General features: G+C 36.9%; 1 protein-coding gene across 1 annotated transcript in view; it reads left to right on the top strand.

Annotated features, from left to right (window-relative positions):
- The window catches only part of WDR64 (WD repeat domain 64), a 182,175-nt gene that overhangs the window by 136,642 nt on the left and 21,199 nt on the right, over nucleotides 1–24,334 (top strand). Inside the window, exons 16-22 of the mRNA XM_044003187.1 lie at nucleotides 3,880–4,010; nucleotides 4,860–4,961; nucleotides 8,468–8,540; nucleotides 14,864–14,900; nucleotides 16,819–16,967; nucleotides 20,658–20,763; nucleotides 21,593–21,651. Of these exons, the coding sequence (XP_043859122.1) occupies nucleotides 3,880–4,010; nucleotides 4,860–4,961; nucleotides 8,468–8,540; nucleotides 14,864–14,900; nucleotides 16,819–16,967; nucleotides 20,658–20,763; nucleotides 21,593–21,651 (657 nt within the window). The remainder of the gene's footprint in view (nucleotides 1–3,879; nucleotides 4,011–4,859; nucleotides 4,962–8,467; nucleotides 8,541–14,863; nucleotides 14,901–16,818; nucleotides 16,968–20,657; nucleotides 20,764–21,592; nucleotides 21,652–24,334) is intronic.

Here is a 24,334-nt window from a genome sequence, read left to right as displayed (position 1 = left end):
GCTTTACTTCTTATTATGCCAGTTCTGATTGGTCCAGAGCAACTCCTGAGTAGGTATTTTAGGAATCTGACCTTTACCATGATTGGTCCATCCTAACCAGAAACTTTAAAGGTTCAAATGAGAATGCTTTTTGTATGAGAAGACAAAGCGGGGCAGCTAGATGGTGCAGTGGTTAAGCACCGGCCCTGGATTCAGGAGTACCTGAGTTCAAATCTGGCCTCAGACACTTGACACTTACTAGCTGTGTGACCCTGGGCAAGTTACTTAACCCCGTTGCCTGCAAAAAAAAAAAAAAAAAAAAAAAAAAAAGAGAAGACAAAGCAGTTAGTCTATTCCATATGAGAGCATTTACCTGTAGGAGAGGAAAGACTGATTCAAGCCTTTATAATTTCATAAGAAGTAAATCATATATATATATATATATATATAGGTGTGTGTGTAGAGAAGTAAAACACATATATACATACACATACATATATACATACACATATATACATATACATATACATATATACATACATATATACATACATATATACATACATATATACATATACATATATATACATATATACACACACACACCCCCATATATATATATATATGGGGTGGGGAAAATGTCACACACTAGTATGTCTTATCCCAGAAGCTGGGTACTTCTATATTAGCTCTTTTGAGCATATACAGGAAAGTCTCCATTTTACTTTCTTGCAAGTTCCTTATACCAGTAAAATCTCGGGCATGGTCCAAAAACATGGTTAGGATAGACCTCCTAAAATCATATACATAATTTTCTTATCTTCATCTTTTCTTCTAATTTTGTGTTTCCTTTAACCTATGCTTTAATCAACCAATAATTTTAATACACAATGAAGTGATTCCAAGATAATCATTAAATTTATATAGCTAGTTCTTTGTTTTGTTACTTATGGTCAGTTTTTAAATATGATGTCATCAGGAGCTGATCATATCTAGTATCCTTAAGCTCTCTCCTTAAAGAGAATATTCATTATTCATAGGAGAGAGTAGTTACACCTCTATGGCTTTTCACATTTTTTTTATCCTCAAACATTTTCCATTATAATTTTACTTCCTTCTTTGCCTATTTTCCCTTAGAAATTACTTTGTATCAAGGCATATCGACTTAGTTTGGAGGAACTTGCCAAATTCTTCATAGAATTATTCTCTTTAATCTTCTGCAAAGGAGATTGGCACTGAAGTTTAATGATCTTAATTATCTTCATAGTGGCTTATTCACTTATGTTCATCAAGAGGATGATGTAAGGCAAGATGGTCAGCTTTCTTATAAAATGATATTTCTGTTGTCTTTGGGCAAATGATAAAATTAATTGTGACAATTCTTTTGTCCACCTCTCCAAAGGGAATCTATGTATCATCATTCCATTTATTGGCAATTTCTTTATGTCCTCTAGTCAAGAAAACATTAAAGAATAGAATATCAATATAGATTTGGTTTAGTTACTTCCATAGTGTGCCAATTTTCTGGTCCCTGACCAAAGACCATAAATTAAGAGTATCAACAATTAAATAAGTGTTTTTATATGGTCTAAGAATTATGTGATACTAAGCATCCTCTGCTCCCTTTCCATCACCAACATGACAAAAGCAGAAGACTGAGGCCCATTTTGTATTCTTGTTGGCTAAATGAGGAGCTGTGATCATTCATCGCCTAATGGTCAGACTTTTGGTGGAGAACATCATCATATTTAGCATAGTTTCTTGGACAGTAGGCACAGGTTCTACTGCCAGTCCTATGTGATCTTTCTAGCTTGGAAGTACATAGTTTGCACTCAGATGGTATAGTCCCTGAGAACTTAGGGTCCTCACTATGCAACAGAGATACCCTGGAGTAGACTGCTGTGAAAACAACTTGGGAGAAATAGAAACTCATCTCCTTAATATTTTATAACTGGCCCTCAAATGATTTGGGGCTTGAATCCATTTCTAAGACTTTTCAAAAGTTTTGAATGCAGAAAAATGGATTTGAATATACTCAAGAAAGCTATTCTTGTAGGCATATCCAACTCAGCATTGTAGATGACATGCGCAAAAACCAGAGAGAGGCACATGGTGAGGCTAAGTACCTGAGGGACTGCAATTTTTGGTTTAGTCTATTCATTATAAAGAATGGGGGGCGGGGCAGCAAGGTAGCGCAGATAAAGCGCTGGCCCTGGATCTGAGTTCAAATCCGGCCTCAGAAACTTGACACTTACTAGCTGTGTGACCCTGGGCAAGTCACTTAACACTCATTGCCCTGCAAAAAAAATAAATAAATAAAATTCTTTGTTAAACTCATTGAATTCTTCCATCCCTGGCTAAAATGACTCTATTAACACCTTATGCTAAGATTCTGCTCAGTATGCAGAGAGACATGTTCAAAGAACTAAGCACAGGCAAGAAAGTTATAACATAGAAATCAAGAGAACCTTTAAGGCTTTTCAGGCACTTTTGTAACAAGGTAAAATTTTAGTCTCATCTAGGGAACAATTCATAGCACAGATCACAATATTTTTTCAAATAAAATCTGCACCACCAACATTCTAGACTTTATACATATAAATATTGTTTTCTTTTGGGTTGAAACACAATATACACGTTAGCCCTGCATTTCAGATTTCACTCATTACAAATGTGTTTTGCTTCTCAACTGAGATTACTTTGAAACCAATGGTTTCTATGAATATTTGTCACATGAAAGAAAAGAAAAAGAATCTTCATGTAATAATTCTGTTTTATTTAACCCCTCTCTAATGGCTCATGTCATTAAAAATGCTAAGGTTTCAGTTCCATAGAGTTAATCCATGAGACTTTTAGGTTCCAATAAAAGGCAGAGGAAGAAGATAAATGAGCCAAAATATGAGGGCAGTTGATATGTAAGTTTCTGAAATGATGAAAAAGACTACTTTTGGGGGCAGCTAGGTGGCGCAGTGGATAAAGCACCGGCCCTGGATTCAGGAGTACCTGAGTTCAAATCCAGCCTCAGACACTTGACACTTACTAGCTGTGTGACCCTGGGCAAGTCACTTAACCCCCATTGCCCACCCACCCCCCAAAAAAAAGAAAAAGAAAAAGACTACTTTTACACACACAAAAAAAGTTGTGGCAAGTTACTAAAATAAACAGAGACTATCTTTCAAAGTTTCCACAGAAGCTGAAAAGGTTTTTTAACTGATTATTAGAAGGGCAAAAATTGTAAGCCTTAGTTATTTTTTTCCCAATTTGGCTTTCATGTGCCACAATTATTTATATAGTACAATTACAATGATTATTTAAAAGTAAAATTCTTATAAAAGTCACTTAGGAAAAAATATCGAGGACAATTTGTGTTAATTCCTTGTTTTTCCAAATATTATAAGTTTTAATACAGTTTTTTAAATGTTCCTCTATTTTCATACAATAACATATTTATATAGGACTTTGCCATTATAAAGCACTTTACATACATAATTAATTTCATTAGATTCTCACAACAAATCTGTGAGATAGGTAATGTAATGATTCTTATCTCCATTTTACTCTGAGGATCACTGAGATTAAGTGACATGCCAAAGTTCCCACATGCAGAGGTGGGAGTCAGATATTACAAATCCTATGCTATTTTTGTTGCAACATGCTGCTTCTCCTTCTGATTGATAACATAAAAAGTAGTCCTATCTGTCAGTAAACTATAAATCTCTTAAACAGAATATCCAGGAAGAAAATAGTTTGTTTTTCCATGAATGAAATGCTGAGTTTAAAAAAAATCATATAAAAAGTTCTGTATTCCTGTGGATGACAGAGCCATGCTATATGCAGGCACTTTCTCCTCTAAATGCTCTCCCTGTAACTATCAATAGAGCTTTTCCATTCATTCTGTAGAACCCTGCAATCAGTATGGAAGTGACATGCTTTGATGTGCTGATAATGGAAGGCTACAACTTGATTGCTGCTGCAACTGTAAATGGCATCATCATTTTATGGAATTTTGTCCTGTGCACAGTCACAGAATTGTAAGTAACACTTCTGAAGGCTTATTTTTTTAAAAAAATCTCCATCTCTAAATGAATATGAATACCTTAGAAGTAAAACAAGAAAGTGGGAAATGCAAAGTAGACAAAGAAAATGGTAATAAAAAAATGGGATGTGACTTTTGCACTTTTTGGGCCAACCCATAAGATATAGGAATATAACTTTTGACTATGGTTAAAATATATCTAACATTTGGAAAAACAAAATGTGATAGAATATTACTTCCTTGTAAGAAATAATTAATATAATGAATACAGAGAAGCATAGAAGATTTACATGAAGTGATGCAGAACTAGATAAGTAGAGGCAAGAAAATAACATTTACAATAACTACAACAGTGTAGATGGAAAAATGATTCCAGAACCATAAAAAGTGAATGGTACAAAAATTACAAAGAAGAAACAATGCCCAAATGAAAAGAGATATGAGAGCATGTCCTTACCTCATTCCTTTGCAGAAGTTAGAGGAATATAGATGTGGAATATTGCATATAATTTCAGATCCTTTTTTATGTATTGATCAGTTTTGTTGATTTTTTTCTCCCTCTTTTTAAAAAAATGTAAAATATTATTTGTCTCATGTGGGAAAAAAGGATATTGGGAGAAATTTTGTTGCTGTAAAAATGGAAGCTTCAAAAAATAGACTCATTTATTTGAAGATAGATGATTTCTTTTAAAAGAAACTAATTTTTCAAAGAATTGGTGCCCCCATAAAACAATATTTGACCAAATGCTACTTCTTTTGGAGGCTAAACTTAGTTTGAGATTCCAGTAGGCATAGGAATTTGTAAAGCATGATTTTCTGGTTCAAACATATGCATTTTTTATAGGCACAGACCAGAGGATGCCTTTATTCTAGACCCTGACCTGGATCCCGAACGCTTAAAAATTAATGCCATATTATTCCTCTTCCGCAACAGTGACTGCTTAAGGTAAGTCAGTAGTTATTCTTTGTGTAAATCTACCCAAAGTCTAGAGTTCATCTAAGTCAATAGGCAGGATGATTTTATGAATACGTCTCCTACCTCACTGGATAGAGCACTGGGCCTGGAGTCAGGAAGACCTAAATTCAAATCTGGCCTCAGACACTTAGTAGTAGTGTGACCTCAGGCAAGTAAGTTAACCCTGTTTGCCTCAGTTTCCTCATCTATAAAACAAATTGGAGAAGAAAATGGCAAACCACTCACATTCCCAAATTGGGTCATGAAGAATCAGATACGACTAAACAACAACAACCTCACTGTAAAAGCAAGGACACATTAGGGATAAGTATTTATTAGAAATAAATCTGGATCTAGTTCGATATTTGCTTTTTAGTTTTTAGCCTCCATTATTTTTGTCTTTGGGCAAAGCATAATGGTTTTCAGTAATGGCATTTTACCCATATACATTTCATCTTTATGTTTTTTTCTTTTCAATAATAGCAGTGAAGTGATGGTTCCATCTATCTATATTTCTAATCATAATCAAACTACATAGCCTTCAACACTGAACAAAAGAGTAGGAATTCTGGGGGACTGAAAGGAACTTTTAATAGCAAGGAGGAATACATACCATCTATTGTGTTGAGAAGAATATTCATTCACATCTATTTTTATTCATTGAAAGCTAGGGAGTTCTTTTTATGTGTCTAAATTTTTTTTAAAAGTCACAGCTTATCTGTTCATGCATCTTGAAATTCCTTGTTTTCATGAATTAGGGATCTCTATTGAATTTTCAGATGATCATTATAATGAAGGCAAAAGCCTGGCATGGAGACTTTCTATCTACTTGCTTAGCTGACATATCTTCTGCATGTGGAAGATTCTAGAGAGCATGCTCCCAGTAGAATTATGACGATACGTAAGAGAAATGTCCTGGATATATCATGGATCATGAACAGATACTCCATGACTTGTTTGTGTCCACTAACCATAAGGTGAAAGGGGGACTTATTGATTAATTTCAGAGGTATTCAAAAAGGTCTATCAACATCAGCTGAGAAAGCTGATGGGATCTGACCTTATTACAATGGGATATTTCTAAACATTGCCAGATGTAAAGTGTTATGTTAGTTCGCTATTATTTTTTTTATTTTTTTTTTCTTTGCAGGCAATGGGGGTTAAGTGACTTGCCCAGGGTCACACAGCTAGTAAGTGTCAAGTGTCTGAGGCCGGATTTGAACTCAGGTACTCCTGAATCCAGGGCCGGTGCTTTAAGCAGTTCGCTATTATTTTAAGGAAGACCATTCTGAGGGACCTCTGACCAACAGACCAACCAACTTCCACATGCTTGAAAAACCTGAAATCACACTACATTGAATAATAAAATCCAACAAAAAACTATAATAAGTAGCATCTTCTACTCCAGAACTTTCCAGAAAGTCAGCTATAAGCCCATAAACAATCTGCAAATGGAAAATATCTACAAAGTTAATTAGCAAAGCAAAAAAAGCCAGTAGGGGGCAGTTAGGTGGTGCAATGGATAAAGCACCGGGCCTGGATTCAGTAGTGCCTGAGTTCAAATCGGGCCTCAGACACTTAACACTTACTAGCTGTGTGACCCTGGGCAAGTCACTTAACCCCCATTGCCCCGCCCCCCCAAAAAACCGTAAAAGAAAAAAAAAAGCCAGTAGCCCACCAGCACTACACACCAGATATAGGCCACTCTCACCTGTGGCTCCAAGAAGCTGTAGCATGGGCAGCAGCCACACCCTGCTAAAACCATGTCAGTAGATGGCTAAACCAGGTTGGAGGTAACTGACAGATCTCAGACCCATTGATGACTAGGGGGATGTTTACCCCAAGCATGTGAAGATTTCTCCCATGGGATGGGCAGATGAGAATGATTTATTCCAATGGCCATAAAAATGGCTGAAGCAGGGGCAGCTAGGTGGCGCAGTGGATAGAGCGAGGATCTGAGTTCAAACCCGGCCTCAGACACTTAACACTTACTAGCTCTGTGACCCTGGGCAAGTCACTTAACCCCCATTGCCTCACTTAAAAAAAAAAAAGTGGCTGAAGCTGGTGCTATGGAGCACTTAGGGTTTGGTCAAACATCAAAGATGCCAAAGTCATCCTTTGCATATCAAACCATCACCAGTCTTCTTGACTTTTGTCTTGACACTGGACTTCAATGACTCTAAAAGAGAGAAAGGGGCTGACAACTTTGTGCAACTCTGCCTCACGCACAAGTCAAAACATCACTCCATAATATCATTGGTCTTCTTCAAAAATGAAAGACAAACAACAGCAGCAAATAAATTTACTCATCTCGAATACAAGATCAAATGGGAAAAAAGAAAGCAATGGAAAGAACTGGAATCTAAGGAGGTATTCATCATTGGGGGATGGCTAAAAATGTGATGTAATATTGCACCTTAAGAAATGACTAAAGATGATTTCAGAGAATTCTAAATGGTATGAATTGTTGCAGTGTAAAGTGAGAGGAACAAGGAGAACAATTTGTAAAAAGTCAACAGCATTGTAAAGAAAACTAACTTTGAAAGATTAAAGAACTTGGATCAATGCAATGAGCAATCATGTTTTGAGATCTATGATGAACCCTGTTACCTACCTCCTGACAGAGAGGTAATAAACTGAAGGTGAAGAGTCATAGATTTTTGGAGAAGGCCACTGTGTGTATTGATTTTGCCTTATTATGCTTATTGTTATGAGGTTATTTTTTTCTCTCTCTCTCAGTTTTTAAGGAGAGAAAGAGAGAGAGAGAGAAAGGTTTATAATGGTGATACTCCTTCTCCCCCCAAAAGGGTCATTAAAACTTTTAAATGTTTGGAAGACAACAGAAGAAAGTTCAGGAGAAGACAGGGCGTTGAAGGGGTGTAGATTAATACACCTATAAAAACGTTCACACAGTTGTTATATTCAGAGCGGATGATGGAGGCTTAGCAAATTCTGTGGAAAGTACCCACAGAGAAAAGTAAAATATTAATAGATAGTGATTTATCAAAATTTCACACACACACAAGCTTTTCATTGTTCTCTCTAGAAGCAACAAGGTTTCCTTTATTTTCTTCAAGTTAACAATACCTAGTATAACCATAGGTCTTTGCAGTTATAGCAAGCTCTCTAGAAGCACTACAAAATAAGATAGGCCTAGAGTCCTGATTTAACAACAATATCATCTAGTTAAAATATGATCAGAAAAGGAAATTGGCCAATCATGTAACTAGAATAAAGGCCAATGACATGCTGCATTGTTACCCATGAAATACAAAACGACCTAATTAAGGCCTCCACCTATGTCACCTAGATTCTCTGTGTAGGATTGAGGAAAGAACATGGGCAAGAATGGTACAAAATGAGAAAGCATGAAAGAATTGCAGTCTGGATCACTGGAAGGGATCTCCTGGTCAATGAAATTATAAATCCACTGAAGTCATGTCCTTAAGGAGGTTATGTGTTATATGATTACCCTTCTCGTTCTTCTCTAACATTAGGAAAATGAGTGAAGACTCTGTGGTTTCTTCAGCACAAAGTGATTCTACTCGTGGTGGTTTGCAGAGCAGTAAGGTAAGCTTAAACAGTGCTTCTTCCCTTTGTATGCATTGTTGATTTCTAAGTTGTCAATCTGCATTTGGGTATCATGTTCTCTACTAAGCCAGTCTTTCCCACATTACTACCTTCTGAGGCTGGGAGAAATACCGACAAGTATAAGAACTTGGTGTCTACTCTGGGACAGGCTTTCCACCATTTTAAAAACTAAGAAAAGTGAAAGGCTACATAATTAAGTAATTCTGACTCTCCTAGTTTTGCAGTGCACTCAATATGTCGTTAAGTACTCAACCTTCATTATGAGATCTCCATAACTGTGGCTAGAAGGCTCCTTCCTGTGCCCATCCTCAGTGAGCAAATTTCCTTGACTTAATTTGTTTAAGTGTGGGGAGAATCAGGAAGGTAAAAGTGTTATTAAAGCTTCTTTGGGGGGCAGGTAGGTGGCTCAGTGGATAAGGCACCGGCCCTGGATTCAGGAGGACTTGAATTCAAATCCGGCCTCAGACACTTGACACTTACTAGCTGTGTGACCCTGGGCAAGTCACTTAACTCATTGCCCCGCAAACAAAAACAAAAACAAAACAAAACAAAACAAGATTGCAACAAATGTGTAGTGTGCCTACTTAGTAAGGTTTCTTGATTTTCTACAACTTCATTCAACAGCACAGGAGTAGGATCAAAGGCATTGGATGGTGCGAATAGTTCAGGACTGAGGCTTAGTTAGGCATGATTAGTGATAAAGAGGTAAGGGATTCAAGAGAAGAAGACGGTATAGAGATGAACTTGTTCACTAAGGACTCAAGATGGAAAAGGAAGGAGAGTTATAGCTAGTGCAGGGTTTCAATATAGCGTCTGAGAAATGAGTAGTGGGAGGATTAAAGATCACAGTGAGGACAAATAACAGACCGTAGGATTGAAATACAAGAAGAGGTGAAATGAGAACAGATTGTGATTAGCTAAGTGAATTTCAGAATTCATGAACAGGGAAGTGGAACAGTTGTGAGTGTTGACAAAATCAAGGGTATGACCACTTCTTTGTGTAGCTTAAGTGGGGTGGAGGAGAGTAGGTAATGGTAAATGGGCAAATTGAGGAAATAGGAGGCTAAGGGATTTGAAGGAATAACTATATATATATATAGATATAGATAGATATATAGACAGATATATATAGATATAGATAAGTTCCTTGAATTAGGGTATAAATTGATGAGTAAAGCCTATAAGTTAATCACTGAGCTCATTGAGGTTGGTAGATAATAGCTCATGTAGGTTGGTAGATAATAGCTATCAGAATTTAGATTGGGTGGTAAATATTGATTGAATTGAACCTCGAAGAAGAAAAGGTTACTGGGTGATAGTGATATAGGGGAAGCATTGAAGTGGAAATGGGGAGTAAGGAGAATTCCAAACTCCTCATACTTTGAACAGTGAGTCTTGGTGGGTATAAATAAAAGTTCAACCACTGGTTGGGAAGGCTTTGCCATCAAGAGAGATCCAGGTCTCAATAAAAGATAGAAGATGGAGGGAGTAAGAAAGGAAAAGGCTTAAGAAGGAAGCAAGTCTGTTACCTATTCACAGGCATTCCAGAGAGCACCTTGGAAGGGCTGAGTATCTGTGGAGTAGAACATTGTGGAAGTCGAGTTGAGGGAGATGAGATTAAGGAAGCATAAGGAGACAGAAAATGAGATCTGAACTAGAGGAGTTCAGAATGGGATGGGAAGAGTATGCCAGTATAGTAGTTTGTTAAACATTGAGAAATGAGTTCAAGTCAGAGCCAAAATGACAGAATGAAAGGAAGCACTGCAGTGAGCTCTTCTTCAAAAACTTGTCTGAACGGACCTAGAAGATGTACCAGATTGAATCCTCATGAGGAAATCCAAAAAAAGTTATAGTGAATCTTTTGCCCAGTAGCGGTCAGGATAGGGAGAGAGATGAGACATCTGCAGACATGGGAGATGGGGTTACGGGAAGAGGACAGTGTGTGCAGGGCACACCAGCACCCAGATAAAGGCTGTGTATCTGTGCAAGAGGAAGTAGTAGGCCCCTACATGGCACCATCAGATCCATGCCAAGGAACTGAAATGGAAACAGATACAAGTTGCATAAAGGGGTGGCATTCTTATGGGCATTCACAGGGAGAACCTATGTGGTGTACCAAGAAAGGAGGAAGTTCAAAAGCCAGCAACAATGGTGTAACTCAAACGCTAGGTGTAGAACAGGGTCTCACTTCTAGCTTCTAGTCTTTGGAGGCATAATCAAGGCAGAAATTCCAAGCCAAAGGAGAGCCTACAATTCTGCCACTTTAAAGAAACAGAGCTTCCCAGAGGGCTAACAGAGACTGAGCTAACAGCAATCTACTTTTACCCAGACCCAAACCCAGGTAAGGAACTTGCAGAGTTCAAACTAGGGGCAGTGTAGCACTCAGACTTTGCCCCAGATCAAACCACTTGGGAAGTACTAAAAACTTGCAGGTCTCCGGCCTGTCTTTGAGATCCTGAAATAACACAACACTCAATACCCCCAAGAAAGCAACAGGACAAGCCCAGACCTTCCATCCAGAACTGCTTTAGATCCCATCTTTAACATCAAATATGAAGTCAGGAAGTAGCCTTGAAGAATGGACAAACAAAAAAGAACCCTGCAACAATGAGTCATGATGGTGGCTGTGACATAAACACAGAATAAAAGAATGATTCCAAAACATCTACAAGCATACCTTAGAGAAAAACACACCTTGGGCACAAATCCAATTAGAATTTCTTCAAGAGATAAAGCAAGAAGTTTTAGGGTTTTTTTTAAGAATTAAAAATGTTTTTATAAATTAAATGAGAGCACTTAAAGAAAAAAAGATTTTTAAAAGAAATGATGAGTTTTTACAAAAGAAATAATTGGAAAAGGAATTAACAGCTTAGCACAAGAGATACAGAATTTTCCCTAATCAACAAACTCTGAAAATTAGAAGGGACCAAATAGAAGTCAATGACTCAATGAGACAAGAAATATTAAAACAAGGTCAAAAGACTGAAAAAAGAAGAAGAAAATGTAAGGTATATCATATAAAAAACAACTCACATGGAAAAAATATGGAGAAGAAAATTAAGAATCATTGGGCTACCTGAATGTCCCAAAAGACATCCTAGACATTGTATTTCAAGAAATCATAAAAGAAAACTTCTCGGGCTTCTTAGAGTTAGAGGGCAAAGTAGAAATAGAATTCATTGGTTACCTCCTGAAAGAAACTCAATAATAAAAATTTCCAGGAACATCAAAGCTGAAATTCTGAGCTTCCATGTCAAAGAAAAAATACTACAAGCACCCAGAAATTAAGAATTTAAGTACCAAGGAGCCACAGTCAGGATCACACACAATTTAGGAGCCACCATCATAAAGCAGAGAGCTTGGAATATGATATTCCAGAAGGCAAAGGATATGGGCTTATAGTCAAGAATTACTTACTGTAAAGAATTGTTATTTGAGGTTTTTATGCCTCGGAGCGCACTGGCCAGGGCTCTGCAAACCACACGGTGCTCCACCCAATGGTTGTAGCCATTACCAGGGCTCTGGCACCTCATGTCATCACCACTCGCTGGAAGCCTACATGGGATTGGAAGCCTAGTGAGGGCAGTCATGTGACTGTCAGAATGGCCATCCCATTGGCTGGGGCTGTGTGGGGTGTTTCTAGGTTTGGGGGAGGAGAATTGGGCATTCTAGATGGAAGCTGGAAAGTGACAGGTGTTCTGCTGAGTATTTTCAGCTGATCCCTGGGCAGTGGTATTTTTTCAGGTATTATAATTTCCCTTTCCCCATTTTATTTCTTTTCCCTTGATCCTACTCATCCTGTTTGTGTTTTTTTTTTTAAGTTCGTTCTTGTTCAAATAAATCTTGTTCTGTTTTGAGGGAGGCTGCCTGTCTCCTTCCTTGCCCCAATATTGGGGCAAGCTGCTTAGCTAGCACTCCCCAGTTAAAAATTGGTCCCCACATTACCCAGAAAATCTGTCTATAATGCTATAAGGGGGAGGAAATGTATCTTTAATGAAATAGAGGAGTTCAAAGCATTCCTGCTGAAACAAAGGTTTAGAGAAACTTTGAAGTTCAAACACAAGAATGAAGAGAAATATAAAAAGTAAACATGAATGGACAATGATAAGGGACTAAAACAAGGATATACTGTTTACATTCAAATATGGAGAACACATGTCCTCTCTAAACACTATAATTATCAGGGTTCTTTGGAAGAACCCATAAACAAGGCCTAGGAGGACTTCAGTTATGTTCTGATGATCTTAAGAATGGAAAGATAAGGGAAGAACAATAATCCAAGGGGGGAAGTTTGAAAAGGGAAAGGAAAGTTAGGAAAAAATGTTTTCATATAATCAGGATGCACAAATAAACATCTATATAAATAAGGAGGGGATGAGGGAGAATGGCTGAAACTTGAACCTCATTCATCTGAACTGGTCCAAAAAAGGAAGAATAGAAACACAGCTGGGTACTGAAATACATTTCATTCAACATGGAAATAGGAAAGTGGAGGAAGGGAATAGGAGGAATTAGAGGTTGGGTAGTTTCAGGCAGGGATTAGACCTAAGCAAAGCAAACTCTAATAATGTACAAAAGTATTTATTGCTCTCTTTGAAGTGGCAAAGAATGGGTATCTGAAGCAGTACCCATAAACTGGCAAACGGATGAACAAATTTTGATATAAAAATGGGATGGAATACTATTGTGTTGAACTAGTATTATGCTAGAGATGAACCATGCTACCCACCTCCTGAAGAGGCAAAGGCCTCAGAATGAAGAATGAAACAAATATTTTTTTTAGGCATGGCCAGTGCAGAAATTTGTTTTTAATTGACAATGTTTGTAATGAGTTTTACTTTTCTTGTATTCTCATTTGGAGAGTGGGGTAGAAAAGAAAGTGAGAAGGTGGATTTTGGTTGATTAAAACAAATTATTTCTAAATTAAAAAGAAAAAAAGAGAGAGAGAAATGAGTTCAGGTGGGTTATGAACATGCTTAAGGGTGGAATCAGATCAGAGCTTCAGGTAGTAGTGTGTAGCTGGAAGAGTGAGAGGAACTCAAGTAGGTACAGGCTCAGATGAGGGTATCATCAGGAGAGCATTATGGAATCCCACATCTTTCCCTCCCTGGCAGACAGGCCCAAGCAAGTTACCCATAGAAGACCTACAGGGCCATCATCCATTGAGAAACTTTGCCTTTTCATTGCTGATTTTTATTAGCCATTAATCACACTGGAAGAGCTTAACTATATAAAATTCTATACTCTTAGTCATAGAAGGGGGAAGAAATCAAAATATTTTCAAGCAGCCACCATGTAGGCTGGGAGTCAGTAGCTTCTTCTACCAGGCAGCCCCAAATGTTTTGTTTCTATAGCCAAGCCCCAAATCCAGTTCAAACAAAACAAAACTAAACTAAACTAACAGCCATCTTCCAAGGCTGTTCTACTTATTTCAATTCAATTCAATAAATGTTTATCAAGCATCTACTACTTAGAAACACTGTGCTAAGCGCTAGGGAAACAAGAATAAAAAAGTCCCTGCTGTCAAAGAGCTTACAATCTAAAAGAAGAAGACAATAAAAAAGAGGAAACAGGTTGAAGAAGAGACACCAGGAGGTACTCATAAGTAGGTACATTGTGTTCCATGGAATTGAGACCAAGCAGAGCTGCAGAAGTAAAGTGTGAAGACTTATGGCCAAACTTTGCAAAGGGTTAATGTGCAATTATTTGGGGAACTCAGAACTTAGATTTTCTAGGTAGTTTCTTTTTCTTCTTCAAGGGTCACTTTGCCTTTTTAAAAATACATATCTTAAAGAATGAAGAGATTCTATGCTGAGTTTGAAATCAGGAGGTATGAATGGTCCAGATCACTCAGGCAACTTCTTTACGTGGTTCTAGCAATCTTCCAGTCTCCAGTGTCTCTCTACCTACCATCAACAGCCATTTTCTCCACCAGTAGTTTCTCTATTCTCCTTTTCTTCTGACTCCTCTCCTGAAAACTGCATTGGCTACTGATTCCTGTTGTGTTGTTCCCATTTACACTCCCTGAACCAGCAGCCTCACTCTGGGTTCCCCTGCCACATGCAGTTACCAATTGTCTCAGAAGCCTGTAGCTGCCCAGTGCCCTGACATGTCAATCATAGTCTTAACATAGGAAACAATGTCAGAACCAAAGCACGCTTCTTCTGTCCCAATGACCATTTTTTTCTTTTTCCCTCTTTAAAAAAAAATTCAAATCCTGAGCCCCTCACCTCCGTGACATTATTACGTTTAAGTTCTATCCTTTCCCACTGAAAATCATAATTTTTCTCCTCTCATTTTAGGGAAGTAAATCAAGTATACATGAAGCTGAAACTAAAGGTAGGAATGAAATGACCATTATCCTTTAAAGCAGGAAATTCCTTTTACAACTGAAGGAAAGGGAGTGGGAGTGGCGATATGTGAGATGGGGTATGGACTTTGCTACTAGGTAAAAATTATTGAAAATATTTTCTTAGTAATAATAATTGATATTCATATAGCACTTGAAAGTTTGCAAAATGCTTTACATAAATTATGGCACCTAAGTGATATAATGGATAGAGTACTGGGTCTGGGGTCAGAGAGACCTGAATTCAAATCTGGCCTCAGATACTTATTAGCTGTGTGACATTGCACAAATCATTTTACATCTATCTGCCTCAATTTCTTCAAATGGAATATTCTCCCAGGGTTTTTGTGAGAATCAAATGAGTTAATATTTGTAAAGTACATGAAACATGGTAGACACTACATAAATCATCATCTATCTATCATCATCATCATCACCATCTTACTTGAATTATTAATAGCCTGAAAGGTATCCTATAGGTATTATTGCTCCCATTTTACAGATAAGGAAATTGAGGCTGAGAGAGGTTAAGTGATTTGTCTGTCCATGGTTACTGAGCTAGTAAGTATAAAAAGAAGGCTCTAAACCTAGGTTCCTCTTGATTTTAGGTCCAAAACCCTTTCTTGTTTACCTTGTTGCCAGTAACATGATGAGAACTATGTAGTATTACCTATTCCATCATGCAGTGTAACCATGCAGATAATTCTAAAGTTGTACTGTATTTGCAGGTGTTATTTCTGGAAAATCAAACCCAACTTGAAATAGTACTACTCTTCTTTTTCTCAACCCTCCCCCACCCCTGCCAATACTTGAATCAATCAATAAGCTTTTATTAAGTATCTACTATATACCAGGCACTGTGTTAGATCCTAGGGATATAAAGAAATAGTTCTGGCCCTCTTGCACTATACATTCTGGTGAAAGACGTGACATGCAACAGTTGTGGTTTTTTGAAACATAAAACTATTACGAGGTAACCTTGGGTATAGAGGAAAATCACAAGGAGTGGAGATCACTAGTAGAGAGAGGGGTTGGTAAGGAAAAGCTTCATGCAGAATGTGGCATTTGAGGTAAATCTTGAAGGAAATCTGGTATTACAAGAAGTGGAGATGATAAGGGAGTATATTTTAGACATGGGAGATATAGCCATTGAAAAGAACATGGAGAAAGAAGATGCAATATCTCATGTGAGGATCAGTAAGAAGTCCAGTATGGTGAGATTGTAGAGTTAATGAAGGTGTGCAATATGTAATACTGAAAAGGGGGCTGGAGTTTGAAAAAAAACTTTTAAGTGCCCCCCAAAAGAGGTAAAAGAAACCATTGAATTTTCTTACTGGGGGTGGGGTGGGCAAGGTGACATGGTCAGAACTGCATTTTACATGAGTCACTTTTTCAATTGTATGAAGGATGGCTAGGAATGGGGAGAGACTTGAGACAGGGAAAACCATCCTGAGAATATTAAAATAATGTAGGTAAGAGGTCCTGAGAGCTTGAAATTGGGTGGTTACTGTGTGAGTAAAGATAAAAGGACATATGTGAGAGGTATGGAAAGTAGAAACAATAGGATTTGGTAACTGGAAACAAGGATGAAAATATCCTTAATGGACAGGGTTAATGCACATACATTGCCCACAACAGGTATTTATATTAGGCCCAATGACTTGTTTTCTAGCTTCTCCTCTTTTTATACTTTAAATTGAGTACTAAGACCCCAAATGAAGTGATCAATTATTCTACTGGGGTTCTTTGGCCCTTTTTAACTCTCCTCTAATAGAAAAATGCCAGAGCAAAGAAGGCAAGATATCTAGCTTTGGTTTTCTAGTGACCTTCTTTCCTCTCCTAAATTAGATGAAGTTTAAAGTCCTAAACATTGCAATAACCATGGCAATCTGTTAGGTCAGTCAACAGGAGAGCAGTCAGGTGGTACGAAAGGAGAGACAACTGAAGGGCAAAAAACGGAGGCAGAAGTCTTACCAAGTACCTTCTTAAATGAAATCCCACCACCAGTTTTGGTCACTGCTCATGAGGATGGACATCTTCGAATATGGAATATGGAGGTAAGGTTATATATAGCATGCCATTTGTTTATAATGAAAATCAACTTGGGGCATAAAAATGTTTTCAAGGAATAATAGGCCATGATTTGTGACTCTTCTGTTAGGCATTTACCAAGACTGCTCAGGTATGCCAGGGTACTCTAGTGTTCTTTAGAGAATAATCTGATACCTAGCATTTAGATATGGGACACAGAGCATTTCATAGAATGAAATATACCCTTCCTCCTCCCCCAGTAAGTTTCCCATATAAACAGATAACTGAAAAGCAACGCTCATCAAACACACAATACTTAAATGGATCTATGATCTCATTGATTGTAGGTATTACTTCCAATGAAGCAGATTGACACCTATCCCTGTCTGCCCATCATTTGCATCTCTTGAACAAGTCTTCCTGTTAATTCACCATGGAGGGTCCATCCAATGAATATGCAATGGACCTTCCTCAAGTTCTCTTGACGTATGAAGAATACTAATGGAGAATCTTTGTTGGCCATCTGTTATCATCTGCTCTCATGATATGAAAGACCTACATTCTTTTTCATTTATGTACTTCTTTGATGACCTTTATAACACATCTTCTTTGTAGTTTGTAATCTGATGCAATCCACTAATGCCTACCATGAGCCACTCTACTACCCTTTGCATGATCCTCAATCTCAATTATTCAAAGACATTGTGCACTTAAAGTTTATATCCAAGATACACATGTATACCAGCATATATTTATATTTATGTATGTGTGCATTCATATGTATGTATGCATGTATACACATACTCACTAATAAAAGAGTTCCATAGGTAGTCTATCCAAGTGTAAATTGATATCCCTAAAGCAGATCTATTCATGTCACTCCTTTGTTCTAGAATCCAATATTTCTTTCTATTGCCTTGAATCATATTCATGCTCCTCTATCTAGCATTTAAAGTCACTCCCACTCTGATTTCAACTTACCCTTGCTAAGATTATTGTGCTTTCACATATTCTACAATCCAGCTAAATTGACCTACCTGCTGTTCTCTCTGCAAAACATTTCATTTCCCACCTCCATGCCTTTGTACAATGTTGTCAATACATTCCATTCTCACCTCCCGATTTCAGAATCCCTATTTTATTCAAATATGCTTCCCAATGGAGGACTATCTTATCCCCTTCATTTGCTATTGCTTTCCTACACTACATTTTACATTGTATATATATATTGTATTTATTTATATAGTACATGTTTTCCCCAATAAAATGTAATCTCCTTAAGGATTGTTTTTGTTTTTATATCCCCAGAAGCTAAAAACAGTTATACACATATACATACATATATAGTTGTGTGTATATATGTATATATAAACTCTATATACACATATACATATACACACAAACATATATATCACTGTATGTATATATGGAGATATTTGTGCATATGTGTGTAAATATCCATATATACACACATTCAGTTATATGTTTGTATATATACACATATACATATATTTATGTTTATATACATACATACATACATACATACATATATATATAGCACACACACACATACATATATATATATGTACTTGCTGAATGAATACATAGTATTCCTTTCCCTGGATGTCCTTTCCCTATCCTCATGGAGAAAGATGCTAAGATTTGACTGGGATGATGACAAAAAGTGAGAGCAGACACACAATGGAATCCAAGAATGCCACACTCAGGGTCAACATTGGAGGAGATCACTAAGATAGGACCGGTGACAGCACATGTTTTTTAGTTAGGGTGAACTACTGAGTCCACTCACCCTCCTCTGAGATGAACTGGCTTCAGTTAGAAGATATTGGAGGTGCCTGTAGCAACAAGGCACCTAGATGAGACCAGAAAATAGCTTTGGCCATGGAGTTTCTTCACTTGGATCTCAATTCCATTTCCTATGTTGTAAGCCCTAGGTCCAGAATTCTTTCAGGGTTTCTGCCTCTTCCTCAAGTGAATCAAGCATTAAGTAGATACTTTTTCCCACTGGAAGGGGAAAAGCAATAAGGAATTAAATAAATTCAAACCATACATTCCCTAGAACTTATGGGTTGGAACAATTCTGAGGAAAAATGGTGGGTTCACAATGATTTTACAGATATTTTATTATTTGTCATACATTGGTTCCTTCTTATATACTGTTTGCCTATCAATTCTATGCTTTAAAAAAACACTAATGTTGCATTTGATATCTGAGCATTGTTCTCTATTCTTATATAAACAATATTATACTAAGGTTATGTGACTACCACTCACTGAAATAGAATAAATTTAGAAAGTAGACTGGGCTTACTAGTAGGTAGAAGCTAAAAAGCTAAATTCTGACTGTATAAATCCATAAATCCATATACTCCTTGACAACTAGTTGATGCTACCTCACAGAAAGATTTAGAGCTAAAGAATGGAAGGTCTTTAATTGTGAAAAACATACAGAGCATGACACTTACTCTACACTTAGCCACAAGGGTGAGCATGGGGCTCATTTAGCAACAGTTCATATAAGACTTCTCAGGTTTCTCTGAAACCACCTCATTTATTATTTCTTAAAATGTAATAGTATTCCATCACATTCCTATACTATAATTTGTTCAGCCATTCCCCAATTTGTACCTGAAGCACCTAGCAGTTTCTGGAACATAGTTGGTGTTTTATTTCTTACTGATTGATCACTGAAATGGAACACGTGGGTGGTAATGAGATCAAGGGTGTGGCTGTGGTGGAGAGAAGCAGTAGGTCAAGGGAGTAAAAGATATGAAAGAACTGAGAGATCATGGTGTTTGAATTGATACTGACATGTTTACAAAAGTCCCAAATATGAGAAAAGGGACTGGGTGGGAGGAGAGAAAAACGACACCCATTATTAAACTCGAAAAAGAAGGAAAGAAAATGATCTCGAAACCTGAAGAGAGTTGCCACTAAGATCTAAATGGGGTGATGTATTTGTACAGATTCAATCTCAAATGAAGAGAGGTTACCGAGAAATGGAAGCAGGGTAAAGATCTATGAACAGCAATGAAGGGCAAGGAGCATGTGCCCCCCTGGCCCAGGGTTTTGGAGTCATGAAAAAGGGTACATACTGTACTGGAGAGCTTGGTCAGTGATAGAGTACCTTCTGGGAGCAGCCAAACATATTAGGGTCTCTCATTGAAGCATTTGGAATGAGTGTTTCTTGAGTTTAAGAAGACAATCAGTTTTGCCTGCTTATTTCAATGTTTTCATTTGATGCCAAATGTCTTTCTAACTGAATGATTATGTGGTAGCCCTATGTCCACTCTAGGGAGGGGGGAAAGGAGCCTGATAAACAAGATTTAAATGTCCAATAGAGATTTTTTTTTTTTTAGTGAGGCAATTGGGGTTAAGTGACCTGCCCAGGGTCACACAGCTAGTAAGTGTGTGTTAAGTGTCTGAGGCCGGATTTGAACTCAGGTACTCCTGACTCCAGGGCCGGTGCTCTATCCACTGCGCCACCTAGCTGCCCCCAATAGAGATTTTTTAAAAGATATTACTTACAGCAGACTGGAAATGGGAATGGGATACTGTGGACCTTCAATCTGGAATGACAATATGACACTTCCTCAGAAGATATCCTATTTATAATTCTAAATCTAACTTCAAATTTAAGACTTTGTAGGAAGAAAGTCACAGTAAAGCTCTTGTTTGTATCATTCTTCATTCAGGGGAAATTACTGAAGGATATGTTACCTTTCACAAAACACTCTGCAATTTCTCTGACTACACTGTACACTGATGTCTGTGCCAGAGTGCTGCTTGCAGGGAACATGGGTAAGAGATCATTTGGTTCTGGGGTTTCCCCACCCACCAACCCATGGGCATCATGATAGCTTATGTGGTAGAAAATTGGTCACAAAAATAATCTCGTCAAATATAGTAGGACAATGGCAAGATTAAAAGGTTGCTTGCTCTAGTGTTAGACATAGAATATAGGATTGAGCATCAGAAGATTGTAATTTTATTTCTACTTCTATTGACTCTATAATCTCAGGCAAACTGTTCTCTGTTTTCCCATCTGTACAATAAGGCTATTGCTACTTTCCAACCACCCACATTGTTGTGAAGAGTGCAAATTGCCATCACTCCCTTAGCATAAAAGGAATAGTCTGTATAAACTTTCATTGATGAAGGGAACAGTGACATTATAGAGGAAGGGAGAGGGATAATTAGTTCTTGCTCTTTTTATAGCTGGCCTTTCATAGCTATTACTTAGACTAAATCAGAATTAATAAGAAGGCAAGTATCTCTTTAGTAATTTGTATTTCTTTTAAGGAATGGTCTTCTTAATTTCTATTAATTATTGTACATGTAATCTCTTGTCAAAAAGCTTTTCATTCTCAGCTATTAAAGTGACATTCATGATAAATGATGCATGAAAAATGATGCTGTGAAAGTGGGCACTTTGTGAATTATGCTCAGAGGGAAAAGTCATATCTAGGTTGTTATAAAGTTTTGTCCTTCATTTCTGGCTTCTCTTGCTCTAATTTATTCAGCATTTTAAATGGGTGAGCCCTGGGAGTAGCACAAGAGGTATTTATCTAGAAACCACAGAATATCCAATTAAAGAGTCTAAATCTCTAAACATTTATATTCTATACAGAAGGCCATGTTATCCTCTGGAATATTGGTTCCTTCCTGGACCCTCCAAATGATGAAAAGGTGAGAACTCACTTTTGCTCTTGAATCAATCAATCAAGAAATATTTATTAAATGCCTACTATGTGCTAAGAACTGTGCTAAATAGTATACATACAAGGACAAAAATGAAACAGTCACTTCTCTTGTGAAGCTTAAATTCCAACAAAAGAAAAACACAGTCTAGACCCTCAATTAGCTTAAAAGTTAACTGAGAAGACAGAATTAGTGCATTACTTTGGTCAAATCATTCAGCCTCTTTGGGTTCAATTTCATCTGTAAGATAAAACTACCAAATTACATGACTAGTAAAGCTCAATCCAGGTTTAAATCTATGGTCTTAGATGAATCTATATGTACATCAAAAGATAGATGGATAATATGGAAATATATTTTGCATGACTTCATGTGTATAATTGATATCATATTGCTTGCCTTCTCATGGAGTGGAGGAAGGGTGGGAAGAAAGGAAAGAATGTGGAAGTCAGAATTTTTAAAAAAATGAATGTTAAATTGTTTTTAAAATGCAATTAGGAAATATTTAACAAAATAAACAAAATACATATTTTAAAAGATAGTTAAAAGTGGTCTGATGGTAAAGGTAGGAAAAAAGTCAAGAGGCTGAGTTGTCTATCAGATGAGTAACAAGTTTTACTATCTTGCAACAAAATGAAGAGAAGATTTTACATCTTCTATTTATTTTAAAGACATAAATGGGTCTAATACTATATATTACACTACTAGCTTCTCTTTTATTTAACTATCAATTATATGAGCAGAATAATTTTAGAACTAGAATACATACCGATATATTATTGTTGTTGTTATATTATTACTAGTATTGTTTGTCATAGATTTTTGTTGTCCAAACTTCTGATTTCATTGGTTTGGGGGATTCTCAGAGAGAAATCACTCTCTACTTTTGGAAATAAGCAACTTTTCTGCAATAGTTTTTAAGAGTTTCCTAAGGTACTGAGGAATTAAGTGACTTGCCCAAGTTCACACAACCAGCATATATCAGAGGGATGTTTTATATTTTTTAATGGTATCATGACTAAGACATGATAACAATAAGGTTTTTTACATGTCATTTTGCTTGAATAATTGCATATTTATTATCTCATTTTATGTATTCAAACTTGGAACCATAGAACATAAATAGACTTATACAGGTCATCTATTCCATCCCTCTGCCTCCATTTCAGCATATATATATACATATATTTCAAGGGAAGGAGATTTTAAACCAAACTTATTAAATATTTCTTCTGTCTAATCCAGTTCCAAGTCATAGCCAGTCTCAATACCTGAGTACTAAAACCAAGCGCCTGCCAATTTTTCACATACATATATATGGCCAATACCAGACAAACTGTCCCTGCACACTTTATCCCAGTAGGGATGTGTCCCAGTTAATTCAGCCAAACTTAGTTCATGCCAAGCAGATTCAATCTGTTAGCTAAACAAATAGTCAATGCATTTGACCTGAAACATGACTATAAGAATTTAATTTGAAAATGAGGCTTCCCTGCTAGGTACATTAGCTACCAATTCAATTTTTAATTGTGATAAATAAAGCATTTGTCTTAGACATGTTCAGAAAATAGCCCTTTTGCAAATGAGTCTGGATAGAGGCATGCTGTTAGGTTTTCAACCCATTCAAAGGCTGGCTGGGAAAATCTTGATTTGGGCTTAAATAAAAGTTATTTTTAAAATGATATTGTTGTATTGAAATGTATTTATTATTAATTTTATTGCAAACAATAGTGCCACTTTAGAAGTGTATATGATACCTTATAGCCTTAAAAAGATAGATAGATAGATAGATAGATAGATAGATAGATAGATATAAAATCACATTTGACCATCACAGCAATTAGACATTATTTCTTTTTTCTTTTTTTTTTTTTTTTAGTGAGGCAATTGGCTTTAAGTGACTTGCCCAAGGCCACACAGCTAGTAAGTGTTAAGTGTCTGAGGCCGGATTTGAACTCAGGTACTCCTGACTCCAGGGTCGGTGCTCTATCCACTGCGCCACCTAGCCGCCCCAGACATTATTTCTACCTTACAGATAGGGTAAATATAGGACACAGAGAATAAAAAAAATAGTTAAATGACTTATGTAAGGTCAAAGAATGAAGTTAATTTTTTAAACATTTTAATTACTTTTTTAAAAACTATCTTTTTTAGCTCTCTATTTGAACTGACAAGGTAGAAAGGTAAGCCCTGTCCTTTAGCACATGTGGCATGAAGCTATTCCACTGTATAAATAGAGGCTGTGGTAGGCAGGCTCAATACCTCTTTCCAGAAAGGGGGACTGCAATAATTGGCCTACTTAATCTATAAAGATAAAAAATAGGACATTCAATTACAAAAGAGGATTAATAAAAGGAAAAGGATGACTGCACATCTGTGAGGAAAATAGGAAAAGAGGGGACCCAAGTTACCAAGACTCCCAAACAGAGGAACTCAGGAAGGATTTCACCATAATCTTTGTGGCCAAAGGGATACATGAAACCTGAATTAAAAGAATGTGAGAACAATATATTTCTGGATATGGAGTAAATTTTTTAAATGACAGCTTTGTCTTTGTGGAATTGGGGTTCATAATACCTAAAATCCAAATGGAGGGGTGTCAGTGGTTGTCCCATTGGTAGGGATGTTAATATGAATATCTGAGATCTGTTTATTTGGGCAGAGAGTCCTT

The sequence above is a fragment of the Dromiciops gliroides genome, chromosome 4 (genome assembly GCF_019393635.1).
Source record: "Dromiciops gliroides isolate mDroGli1 chromosome 4, mDroGli1.pri, whole genome shotgun sequence".
Lineage (NCBI taxonomy): Eukaryota > Metazoa > Chordata > Mammalia > Microbiotheria > Microbiotheriidae > Dromiciops > Dromiciops gliroides.
The sequence above is the reverse complement of the archived record's forward strand: the minus strand, read 5'-3'. Positions and strand labels throughout refer to the sequence as shown.